A 13585-nucleotide genomic window follows, 5' to 3' on the forward strand; every position below is an offset into this window, starting at 1 on the left:
CAATTAATTTATTCTAATGCAATTCAAATCTATTTAGAACTTTATTTTTTTAAAAATTACTATGTAATATTTAAAAAAATGTACGAAGTCTTCTTTTCAATTTTTTTGCCCAAGTTATTACCTTGAAAAACAATAAAAGAAAATGATGAGTTTGTTTGAAATCGGGAGACACCAATAACCCTACTCCAAAAGGCAACAAATACAGAAATAGAAACATTACTTTGAAAAAAAAAAGGAAAAATCCTACATAAATGAGTACTTGGTGGAGACAAAATCTTTGCTATTTTAGTTTTTGCAATAAAATAATAATAATACGTAAAGACAATTTAGTTATTAAAGAATGAAGGCAATTTACTTAACTATATCTAATTTGACGCCCCGTGTTACTATGAAGACAAATATTTTATTACAAGTTTTTTCAAGGAGGTGAGTTCCTTCATTGGGATGTAACATTTAGAATTTTCTTTTAATGAATGGAAAAGGACATCAATTCTCTTTTAATTTGATAAATGGTCACACATGCCGCCTTTTAGATCGATAAGGGCTGATATAAAAAAATTATTTCATTAACAATACAAATTAATAATTTAGAAAAATGATTCCAATACCATTTTTTTTTAATAAATTTACTCACACTTAAGCAGAATTTTAAAAAAAAATTAATATAAAAATAACCCCTACTAGCTTCCACGTACTTCCACCCAATTTTGAAGAATCCCTCATCTTTATGTATCTCAAACCTGAAAGTTTTGTATCCCAGTTCACCTTCAATTATGCGAATCTCAATAAACTTTTCTTTAACAAAATGTACTATGAAATATAATAATAAAAGAAAATAAAAGTGAGTAGAATTAGGTCCTTACTTACCCTCTAAGAATCGAAGCTTTATCTTTAACAAGCAATTAATTAGTGAGTTTGGGCGACGCAATCAAAAAGCACTTTAGAATAAGCACTTCCTCCTAAATTCGTTTGATATTTTGTAGCTCATATGATCGAAAGAAACCCTTAGCCTGCCTTTGATTGATTTGATGCGAAGCTATTCACTTTTGCAAATCCACACCAATCTTCCCGGAATTGAAGCTACATTAAAGTCAATGCATTCACGAAAAGAGATGCATGAGAAAATCTTCTTAATTTATATTTGTATTGGATTTGTAATTGATAAATTTGACCCACCATATCTCCTTAACCTTAGGAAGACAATATTATCCAATTCTTTTACCATAAAGATATTTGATTATCATATCTAAAATACATGAGGCAGAAATTAGAATAATACTATATCTTATCAAGATATAAGTTTTGTATATTATAAATTTTTTAAAATTTATGTTACATTTCTCAAGTTTTTCATTATACATTCATTTTTTTTTCATATTTATAAATTTATTTACCATAAGATGCAACAATACGTTAAAAAGTACCTCTGAGTGTCCAACATTGATATGTGAAATTTTTTAAATATCTTGTATTTAAATGAAAATGTTAAATTGAAAATATTTAAAGAATTCTGATGGAGTGAAAGCAACAAATAGAAAAGAACACACTCAAAAGAGAAATTTTTTCATTTAAAAAAAAAAAACAATAGCTAGGGTTTGGACTTTTTTTTATACCTAAATAATTCTAACTTACAAAATCAAGCAAACTCTATATATTTGATCATAATAAAATAATAACTAACTAAAACGAAAAAAAAAAAACTTAGAACCAACTTCGTGATAAAAAGATTAAAATCCAATTATTTTTAAAAAAATTAGAAAAAATAACTTGAAATATTCTTTTCAGGCCTTAAACGACGAAATTTGACAATTTTTTTATGGCATCATAGTCTTAATAGTGTGTTTTGATCCTCTAATATGAAATGTCACCTCGTGAAGGAATGAGAAAAGGAAAAATTCGTATCATATGGCAAGACCTTCATAGTTAAATGCCAAGTCACTAGCAATAAGTACAAAAAAAAAATTGGGTCCATAATCACTCTGGAGGATAATTTTGGAGAAATTGTGATAAGATAGATATTCTTTTTTATTTTATTTTATTTTATTTTATTCTTACAGTAATTCCTTATTTACAAATTAGAGGGGAAAAATTGGGTATAAATTCCTACGAGCACTCAAATATTGTTTCCCAATATGTGTACTGAATATTATAATTCTCAATATAAAATGAAATGGGCAACTTTAGGTTCATTTTCTTTTTAACGGTTCACAATTATCTCCATCATTTTCAGAATATCAACTCATGTAAATCTGTGTTGCATTATATAAATTCCATAAAGATTATTGTATCATTTTTTTAAAAATCCATTTATGTGATTAGAAAAAGTGTGGTGGAACAATAAAATCTTAGATAAATAAAGTATACTCAAATGAGAGAGAGAGAGAGAGAGAGAGAGCAAAACAATTAATTAAGAAAATAGGAAAGTTAAAAGAGAGGTTTTGTTGTAGAGGTCAAAAAGCAGCTACAAACAAACAACTTGCAAATGAGACACTCTGTCATCATCCACAGAGAATGTAGAAGGACAAAAAGAAAATCAAGAGCAATATCAAACAAGATACAACAAGTACAGTGGTGAGGCCGCCACGCACAAACTTTTAAAGAAAAGAAAAAGGAATAAAATGAAAATGAAAATGAAATACTTTTGAAAAGAAAAATAATTAACCTTACAAAGTTCAAATTTAATTCTTAGGCCTTAACAAAATGATCCCATAATAGTTGAAAAGGACACAATTCTTATTCAAAATTAATATGAATACGCAATTTGTTTGATTCAAATCATAATTCACGTAATTGACGGCACCCTATTATATGAGTACTTATCTGGTCCAAGATTCTGAACTAGATAATTTCTTCCCATCATATATGTAGACAATGAACAAAAACATCACATGAAGACAATCTGCTATTTACAATAATACTCAATTAGTAGAATTAGAATACAAAAATACTAACAAAAAAAAAATTAGGTAGAGCAAACCAACCTAGGCCAGTAAAATGAGTTTTTGAATTAAATTTTGACGTCTCTATTTCGTCCTATGAAATTTTGATTATTAGAATCATATAAGGTTTTAGACATAGATGATGAACCTGACATATTAAAGGAGAGCTCTCGCACTCTAGAAGAGCTTACTTGGCTTTCCTTAGAGTCAAAATCAGATGAGCTGTCATCTTGAGAATCTGATTCACTTGTGGATAAGCCCTCGTCTTCAATATAATCATCAAGTTCTGATAGTGCTTGATCAGTGGAATCACTTTCTGCCTCTGAGGCACCTGGAGATAAAGCATCATAGGTGGAGTCTAGGCTTTTCCTTTCCACCATTTTGAATTTCCATGATTCCTTGGTAACTTTAGACGGATTGTCCATGATTGACATGGGATTCCGATTATTTGGGTCACCATAAAGTGCTATGTGCCTGTAATAGAGCTCCAATTCTTTCTCTGCCATGGCAATAAAGCGCCTAACAGACTCCAGTGACTGCTCGTATTTTGATTTTTCCAGTGCCTGCAAAGGAAATGCAAACTTAAATTTAGAGCAAAAATGCTCCTATATCGATTCCAACGTTCACCAAATAAACCATACTACACATCAAAGGAAATGAAAAATAATTACACCAGAATGCATAAAATAGAATTAGGCATTGGCAGTGCAGGAATTGGGAGAAAAATGAAAGATAAAACTAAAAAGGAATTCATTTTCAATTTTAAGAGATAATCCTTTCATTGTATGTTTTGCATGGACGTATTGGCTTGCCAACCAAAGCAGAGATCAAGGGGAATAAAAAGGAAAACTAAATCAAAGCACTCCTAAATCCTAATACCTCCACTTTCTTTTTTGCCACTCCTCTTTTTTCCAGTATCCTTCATCACATTAGGGCCATGACATAATGCTGAATCTTGCATCTTTCAATTGGAGGTTTAACAAATAAAATAAAATAAAGGATTGCCAAGGATTGTTTCGTGGCAAAGCGAGGGTCAAACAATGAATTTATAAGTTCATCCAACTCAACCTCATGAATCAACAAGCTCTTACTCACAGAGCTCATTTGCATCTCCCCACCATACCATGTGCTCCAATCTGAAGACTGCATTAAAAGAACTGAGATTCTACCAGCACAATCGCTATTTCTAGAACAAAAAGGCTCGTCTATATTGATGCATTTTGCAATTTTCTTGCAAATTAACATTAATTTTCCCACATCAGTCGGCAGGTCACAGCCTTTCTGCTAATTACTTGGATGATGGTGACTGAGTTGGCGAAAAAGGAAATAGAAATTTGTGCTGGGACTTTTGTTGGGCTGTGCTTTTCCTTTTTCAATCATTTTTTTTTTGTACTAGTCCATTAGGTTCCACAAAATAAGGACTGTAATACTTTGATATTATTGATTACTCTCCTTTGTTCTATTACCGTTTAAATTATGAGCAAGAAAACCTAATGAGGGGTGTTCTTTTTTTTTTTGTGGGGGGGGGGGGGGGGGGGGGTGTGTCAATGTTGACACCAATAAAGGCGGGTTCTAGAAAATACTTATCTAAGCTAATGGGGCAAGTTGCCACTGGCCATAATCTAATAGTTAAATTGAGGAACAAAAAGTTTCCCAGAAAATTTCATCACTCATCTGGTGACCTCCAGTGTGTTCCAACAGTTTCTGTGAACGTTTTGCTTTTTCATTCTCGTTCATATTAAGGATTTAATCACTTTCACATGTAATTCTCAAGATAAGTTTGAAAATAAACAGAAAACACTAAGAAAGTTTTCCATTGGAGAGACAAACTCCAATCAGAGGGTGAATTGAGCTGGATTTGCTAAGAGCAAGTATGCTAGTGCACGCTCACCTAATCCAAAACAAGCTGAGGAAAGTACTCTCAGCTATATTACCCAAGGGATTAGTGTTTCCAGCTTGAGATTTCCATTACAAAGCATGAAAGGCAACTTGTGTATTCCATTTACTCAGATCTCTGTTTCACTTATATTTCGTCAAATGTACAGAGGAGTTCAATTTCCAAAGATAATGCAGTTCTTATTTGGCTTTCTTTTATGACTAATAATAGTTTTACAATTTTTTTTTGGTTGTGTGTGGGGGGTGGAGGGGGGCACTAACATCATATTAGGTTTATTTGGTTCAAATCGCCACCAAGATTTACACTTCATAGCAACTGAATGTATGCCTAGTTGTGAAGAACTACATGTTCCTTTGGAAGGGGTGAAAAAAGGATGGAAACTAACTACTAATAATAATTAAACAAACCCATCTCCTGCAAATAATTAACCAAGCAGTTTTCTGCCAAAATTGAACAACCAGCCAAGCAAAATCATCTGCATCACTTGGCAACCTAAGTGCTCAAACGACACCACCAGGCCAACATAAACATGTAGTAAAACTGAACAAACCCTTTAATTTGGGGTCAAGGATGGACTAAAAACAATAAGCATAGGACATTTCACGAGTTGGAATTATGGCAGTGTAATTTCTTCCTCTCATCCTCATTGTTTGATCAGAAATTAAAATGAAATTTTATTCATAATATTAACATGCAAGTAAAATTAGAGTATGCTGAAGTTGGAAAATGCACCTTTTTCTTGGACAATGTATCTATAGGTGACATTATTTCTGGCTGCACATAGTTCTTCCCTCGGTAAAAGATTACAGTATCGTCTCCAATTATCTGTATGGGGATTCCACCACTTAATCTGGCAATTTCCTCAGCGAACTCATGTATCTGGCCAGGTTTAGAAGGCTTGCAGAAGACCTTAACAGTTTCATGTTTCTTCCAATGCATATGCATGTTAAGAATAACACCCCCAAATACTCCTCTCCTGCCAATCGGCACATAGTTAGACCTTTTCTGGGCCATCTTTTTGAAATAGAAACGTTCCTCACCGGTCAACTCATGTGGTTTAACCACAGGACCCTGTACTTTTGGAACTTCATACCGCTTAAGTCTTTCAATCAGCAAGGCTTCCTTAATTTTGGCCTGAAATTATTATTATTTTTTAGAAAGTTCCATATAAACATGTATAAGGATCAACTACCAACAACTAAGAACAAGATTGTGGTCCATCAATCAAAAATCCATAACAGAGCATGCTGTGTATGAAAGTCAGAGGAATATCCACATTCAGAAAAAATCAATTTTTTTCTCCACTTTTATATCATAAACATGCAACAGAATTTTGATTTTGAAACAATTTTGGGATGCAACAAGCTAAAGAAGGAAATGAATGTAAGACACTGAGATTAATATACAAATTCACACAACAAAGACAACTAAACCTCAGTAAACAATTTTGTCATGAGGTGGCGACTGTCGTGGTTGGAGGTGGTGACTCAACCCCTGGAAATACATAGACTATCATGGAACTCCTTTTCAATTGCGCCCACTATCTCATGACATGGTGTGTTTGAACACACCGGTTGCATCCCAAAATTGTTTAGTTGATCCTCCAACAACGATAAATTGTAAAATGAATTTAATGTAAACAAGAAAAATAATTGCATAATAGGATCTGAAACTAGTATTTTCCATGCTTCGGCCCAGAGATTTCATGGCAGTTGTATTTAGATGATCCAGAAAAAATTGATTAAACTCAAACAAACAAATCAGACCAACAACATAAAATTGGAATATTTGCTCTTGCACTCAATTTCAAGAATTTAGTTTGCAACCAGGCAAGCTCATCCATTCTACCTAATTAACCCCCTAACCTTTCTTTTAATTGTGATGGAGATGAGATGACCCTCTTTAGTGTCTCATTTCAACCCATACGACCAAACTCCTTTTTCAAGAGAACTCTCAACCTGATAACTCCTACCCAGGGAAATAGCATCAAAATAATTAAATAACTAATGTCTAAAACACTGCACTTTTGTTATTGTAAGAAACTCAATTAATTTTCAAAAGAGGCTAATACTTTTACCTTCCTTAGCTCCTCTAATCTACCATCAACTAAGCCATAAACAGTAATCTTGAAGAAAAACAAAGCAACTTATGAAAAATGCTTTCTACTAAAGCACCCCGTAAGTATTCCTCCAAAAGCATTTTAAGTGCCATTACTAAAATAAATAAAATAAAATTCTAGAAAAAAAAAATATCAAGTGCTTCACCAAAACACCTTTGTATACAACCAAACATAATAAACTAGAAGCAAGAGTGGTTTTGGTATAATAATAAGGAAATAATGACAGAAATTACACTGCCATAATTCCAACTCATGAAATGTCCTATGCTTATTGTTTTTAGTCCATCCTTGACCCCAAATTAAAGGGTTTGTTCAGTTTTACTACATGTTTATGTTGGCCTGGTGGTGTCGTTTGAGCACTTAGGTTGCCAAGTGATGCAGATGATTTTGCTTGGCTGGTTGTTCAATTTTGGCAGAAAACTGCTTGGTTAATTATTTGCAGTAGATGGGTTTGTTTAATTACTCAATGTAAATCAGGTTAATTATGGGATAGATATTATTAAAAATACCTAATGTAGCTTAGATAAGCTCAAGCTTTCAAACAAAATACAGTTTCTCCGAAAAGGTACACTGACCTTTTCAAGCTTGTATTTTATTCTCTCCTCTGCATTGGCAAACTTCTGCTTCTTCTTCTTCCCTTTGACAGTAAGCCGACGAGGGTCCCTCTTATTAGCATCTTTTCTCTTCTGCTTCTCTCTCTTCTTCTTCAACTTGAACCTCTTTTTGGTCTGCCACTTCTCCTTCTTAGGAGGGTCAACTTCATGTGTTTCAAACTTAGGCTTTCCTTCCGAAATGACCAGGTTCACAGCTCCATGACTCACATTTCTCCAAACCCACGAAGGATTTATCGGTTTTGGTGGACCTAAGTGACTATATGGACACAGAACTGATTCCGGGGCTCGCAAAATCGATCTAGTAGATACAGAAAATCACACCGCACAGATGAAATCAGTAAATACTACACGTACAGATTGTATTGCTCAATACAATTACACAAACGCAAAGCAAGCATACGAATCCTTGCAATCATAATCCATACAGATTTTGCTAAATCCAGAAACGATATTAATTAACGATAATTGACAACCCATAAATGTATGATAAAATGAGAGAACTTCAGTGCTTCAACGGACAGAAAAAATGGGGTTTCGGTTCGAATGAATTTAGTTGAATTCGGGAAAAAAAAGAAGAAGAAAAGAAACCAAACAAATTTATACACATTAGTATATGATCAAATTTAAATAAAAAAATTTGAGAGCAAGAGAGTACCTGAGAGAGAGGAATTTGTTAAGAGAAGAAGCTTTTCGAAGATTATGAAATAATAACGCCTCTGCCATTCCAATAAATTAACAGTGTGCCAAGAGTATGAGAACAGGTGTTTTAAAATTGCCTCAACCCAGGCCGGACCTTTTGGTCCCGATTTATATTCATCAAAGTCAAAGCAGCAGCGGTGACCTCTTTGATAAAAATTTGAATAATGATAACATTATTTAACAAAACAGTGAAAAGAAGGGACTTACGTGATAAAGCACATCCCACCCTGATTAATTCGAAACATAATACGATTTGCAAGCCGTCCAGTTGAAGTAATTTTTAACTTTTATTTGGAATGAATTACATTTATGAGACAGCATGAAATTATTATGGCTTTATAATTAAACACTAAAATGAATTTCATTTGCAATTTTAGGTTGCATCAGTCTTTTTTATAGTTATCGTGTTACAAAGAAATAAAATGAAATTGAAGAATTGTTATTTAAATAAGAAAAATTCAATATATGACGCAAATAACCAAAATTTTCAACATCTGTTATATACAAGTTTTTGACCAATTTGGCCCAATCACGTGCAATTACATATACGTATATTTTATTCCTCAATAATAATTATTCACGACGTCTCTTAGCTTGGCTTTGCCAACAATTTCCATACGCCCAACATCCCAGCTCCATCACCGGTGAAAAACAGCTTATCAGGTCCGATCTCAATTACTCTAACTTCGTGCTTTGAAAATATCCTGCCTCTCTCCATAAACCTGGCACAAAAGAGTTCAATTTCGTTAAACAGCAGCAAAGAGAGAAAGAAACTTCAGCCAAATGGATAATGGATTTCACTTTCAGCACAGAGATGAGACTCACGATGGCAGCTCGTATAGGTGAACGGTGTTGTCATTACAAGCGCAGATCAGAACTGGCTTACCATCTGGATCGTTCAGCCCACCAAGTGCAAGCACACCCTGGAACAAGAAACTAGAAATAATCAATGAAACAGTAAAACCCATAAACAGGTGAGACGGGATGTGTCCGGGCACTTTCACAGCAGGAAGTTGAAGCAATAAAAAAATTAAAAAATGGCATTCGATGAAGCAAATACGAAGACAATATTTGGCAAAGAAGGAGCCAATACATATTCACATCCGACCATACAGCAACAGAAAAATGCATTTAGCATATTAGCAGCAACATACATTGCATTGTATAATCAACAAAATTTTCTATTTTGCCAAGCAAATAAACATATGGAACAATATATATATATAGCAAAAGAAACTCAACATACATTATCTTCTTTATGTGTATAGGCAGCTTCCAAGTTGCCCCTTCCAGTAGCGAACCAAACTTTTATTGTGTGGTCCAACGAACATGATAGCAAAAACTGATCCCAACAAAGAAGAGACATTGGTGCATCGGTATGATCATTCAATGTCATTACAGGCTCCAAGGTGTCAAGTTCCCAAACCTGGTGGAAAGAGAGAAGAAAACAATGAAAGGGTTCAGATTGATCACACATATAACAGAAGTTCCAATAAAAGATACCAACCATTTGCAAGAATAGAATTTAAAAATAAAAGGTGTGAAAGCAATGACAAAGCAAACTGAAATAATTATATGATAATAAATATTCAGTAAGCCAACGGGCCAGTGCCACATAACATGAACATATCCTCAGATATCCAAGACTCCCTGACAAACACCATCCCTAACAGCAGGAAGAAAAGAATAGCTGGTAAATCTCTGTATAAGACCAACTTACCCTTATCGTATTATCCATGGAACCAGAACATAGCCTACTGCGTCCAACAGCTAAGCATGTCACAGGACGAGTGTGGCCTTTCAAGGGTGTAGCCAGTTAGAAAAGGATTCTGGGTGTTGGGAATGCCTTTCCAGACCAGAATATTACCATCCTGCCATGTCCAAAACAATTAAACATTTCTGAGCAATGAATGAACAAACTGATGATGCAGGGGGATGGTGTGAACATCCAAATTTCAAAGTGATATTCTCAACTGTGATTTCAAAATGTTATCATTAAGATATTCATCGTAAATGATGAATGTAACCTAGTTACACTGACAAGTGCCAATACTTTGCAATGACATATCAAACCATAGGGAAGAAACCATGTCAGCTCCAAATGATAATCAAATATGCTCTAGTTACCTGTGCCCCAGCGAAGAGCATTTCATTAGCAACAACCATGGAATAGACTTCACCAACAGGTCCGTCAAGGCTAAATTCAGCCGATGACTCAATGTTCCATGCCTGCAAAATCACCAACACATAGAAAATGAGCTTTTGAGCACAAAATTAACTAGATAGAGATAAAAAGAAGGTCATTGTCAATTGAAGACAAAATATACTAAGTTCTATTCTAACCTTAACAACATTAGGCATGCCTGTAAACAACCATGGGCCCTCGCAAATCAAAGATCCAACCCCAGCACCAAGAATGATCACACTAGCACATTGACCAGTATTACAGTCCCAAAGTCATACTGTTCCATCCCTGCTGCCCGAAAAAAGCTTGTCAGACCTTAAAGGAAGAGCAATTCCACTGACAGCCTGTCAATGAAAGGTCAAAAGTCATCAATCAATGATGAATTATACTACTGCATATAACAATTAAAAAACAAAAAAAGTTTCAAATCCCAAGCAATGCCTTTTCATGCCCCTCCAGCTTTGCCAGCATTGTTAACCCTTCCCCGCAAAACCATGAATGCAAAAACCGGCATTCATCACCTCTTACACAATTACCCAACAGCCAATGGCGACATACATTGTTCAGGGTAGTCCTGTTAGAAGTACTTTTATCTCCAGACTCATCACTTAGAGTAGAAGAAGCCGATGATGAGTTCTTAGGACCAGTATAACCAGGGTTTTCTCTATTTCGAACATGGAGAATTCTATCTTCTGATCCACTGGAAACCCATACATTATTCTTAAGACGACTATAGCCAGGTGGGCTCTTCTTAGCAAGCTTAGGGTTACTAATAGGCAGGGGTGGTGATTCAGTGTGGGCAAATCTACAGGGGTTTCGATTGCACCTTCCTTCTAAAACGTAAACACATACAACTTTGTTGGTGGGCCATCCTCCTCCTACCCCGCCTCCTGCTTGTCCATTAATTGGATTAAAGAATGATCGTTCTCTTTGATCTGTGAATCTCTTGGATGCCTTAACGTCCATACTATAGATCAAGAAAAGAGAGAGACAGAGACAGAGATGAAATTAATTGACAAGGCATACAACGGTTCCTTCAAAGAAAATCGACGATCCCATCGCAGAAGATCCAAAATCAGAACAAAAAGTGAAGATGAAGAACAAAGCACGGTCCACCTTTCGATCCTTTGATCTTCCATTCCAATTAGAAAATCCAAATATAAGTGATTGCAAGGTAAACACTAACAGGAATTCCAAAATCTAAATACAGAATGGGCCGGCCGATGGCCACAAGAATCGGACTCTTGATGATCTTGAAATTCGACCATTATCTTCTGACCCAAAAATCCTCCGCAAAAAACCATAACCCTAACCTAAATGAAAGAATGAAAACCTAACGCTTCATATATGTCGAATCATAACCACAATCAAATTCTTGGTAAGCTTAAAACTCGATCATTATCTGACAGCAAAATCCTCAGCAAAAAACCCTAACCCTAACCGTAACCGTGAGAGAATGAATGATATCAGAAGAACCCTAACGCTAACACACGTCGAGTCATAACCGCAGTCGGATCTGATCATCATTGCAGATTATGATAAAGAAACCCTAATTACAAAGACATAAGCTTCATTGATTGATTAATAGAGATATTGCTGCAAACCTGAGATTTTTCCAAAACGACGAACTCTAATTTTCAAATTTGTTTTAGATTCAGGAACCAAATTGATATCGTCGAACAAGGAAAGAAATAAGGAATGATTGAAATTGAGGAGAGACTGTGTGAAGGGACGCGTGTTTGTGAATTACTGAATTATTATTATTTTTTCTTCCCGCCTCGAAGATTAATTAAAGTAAAACTTCAATGGCTCTGTTAATTGCGTTCTGTTTCTGGCTTTGCCAGGATATATATAGTGTTGCGAATCCCGCGTTTTCCTAAACGAAGTAGGCATTGGGCGAATGCCACGTGGCTTCCATTTCTTGGCGGTTCGTAAGTTGTCAACGGCTATAAATTAATTTTTCAAATCAGTATATTTATGTCAATTACGTTTATATTCGGGGAGAAAAAAGTCAATTCAGTCTTTGTCATTTATTTTGTAGGTGGGCCTATTTAAACCAACTAAAAATATTGATATATATACATAATTATCAAAATGCTATTGATACTTACATTTAGAAATCTGCTAGGATTAACTTAAATCAGATATAAAATCTTATGTAGAAAATAAATAAATAATCTTACTTAATTACTCACCACATGCAAAATAAGTGGGGTAGGGTGCATGTTTGCCAATACCATACCCGCACCAGCAAAATAAGTAAATTATCAACCGCAGGTTTCAATTTTTTTTTTTTTATAAAAAAAAAAGTTTACCGAGCATTTGAGCAATTACCAGCACTGGTACTCAATGGATAGGTTCCCGAGCTCAAAAATGTAAATTACAAAATTCAAACTATAAAATTATAAAATTTGCCTAAAATACATATAAAATACTCCATTCTAATTTTTATCGGATTAAACGAGAGTTTAAAATTTAAATATTAAAACAAATACATAAAATTTATTAATCCAACATAAATTCTCCAATTTAAGTACTAAATGTGTAAGTCTATCTTAAGTAATTTTAATGAGGATTAGGTCTAATACATTAATTATTTAACAGAACAAGGCTACAAAGCTTAGTGCCGTCACTTGCCCTCTTTGAGTTCTATTACAATGGCAAGATGTTATATATAGGGGTAGTAAAAATACCTGCTCGGTCCAGACTCCAGACTTGAACCGCACCTGGGTGTTGTGAGCTGGGTAATACCTAACTGGAGTATGAAGTTGGGCCGGTCCCGAGCATTACTTGATAAACTTAGAATCAGGCTCGGAACCCGGATTTTATTAAAAAAAATTATAATATATATAATTTTAAATAGTTATATTTATTTGACTCATCTATTAACATATCTAAAGTTTTAGACACTTAAAGTTTGTATTTTCATGACAAATTTTATTGAAATAAATTTAAAACTTATAAAATTATAAAAAAAATAAAATCTATACATATATAATATTAAAAATACAAAACCAAAACCCGGCCCGGTGCCGGGTTTAAAAAACCTTACCCGAGCAATTAAAAATTACATTTAGACGGGGTCCGGACATTGTGACACCCCAAATAGACCTGGGTTTTGCCAACCCTAAT

General features: G+C 34.4%; 1 protein-coding gene and 1 pseudogene across 2 annotated transcripts; both read right to left on the bottom strand.

Moving 5' to 3' along the window:
- Window positions 1-593: 593 nt before the first annotated feature.
- LOC102624888 (uncharacterized CRM domain-containing protein At3g25440, chloroplastic) lies at window positions 594-8379 on the bottom strand. Of its 2 annotated transcripts, XM_025099455.2 has the most exons (6): window positions 8225-8379; window positions 7531-7867; window positions 5569-5970; window positions 3131-3502; window positions 868-1080; window positions 594-740 (listed from the first exon to the last, which is right to left on the bottom strand). In XM_025099455.2, exons 1-5 carry the CDS (start codon window positions 8290-8292, stop codon window positions 1006-1008), a joined length of 1254 nt encoding a protein of 417 aa, XP_024955223.2. In that variant the 5' UTR covers window positions 8293-8379; the 3' UTR covers window positions 594-740; window positions 868-1005. The 2 variants fall into 2 exon arrangements, with proteins under 2 accessions (XP_024955223.2, XP_006478718.2); XM_006478655.4 differs by lacking the exons at window positions 594-740; window positions 868-1080 and having other exon boundaries at window positions 2876-3502.
- A 308-nt stretch (window positions 8380-8687) lies between these two features.
- On the bottom strand, window positions 8688-12269 carry LOC102624611 (zinc finger CCCH domain-containing protein 48-like; annotated as a pseudogene).
- Window positions 12270-13585: the final 1316 nt, after the last annotated feature.

Source organism: Citrus sinensis, chromosome 3 (genome assembly GCF_022201045.2).
Source record: "Citrus sinensis cultivar Valencia sweet orange chromosome 3, DVS_A1.0, whole genome shotgun sequence".
Classification (NCBI taxonomy): domain Eukaryota; kingdom Viridiplantae; phylum Streptophyta; class Magnoliopsida; order Sapindales; family Rutaceae; genus Citrus; species Citrus sinensis.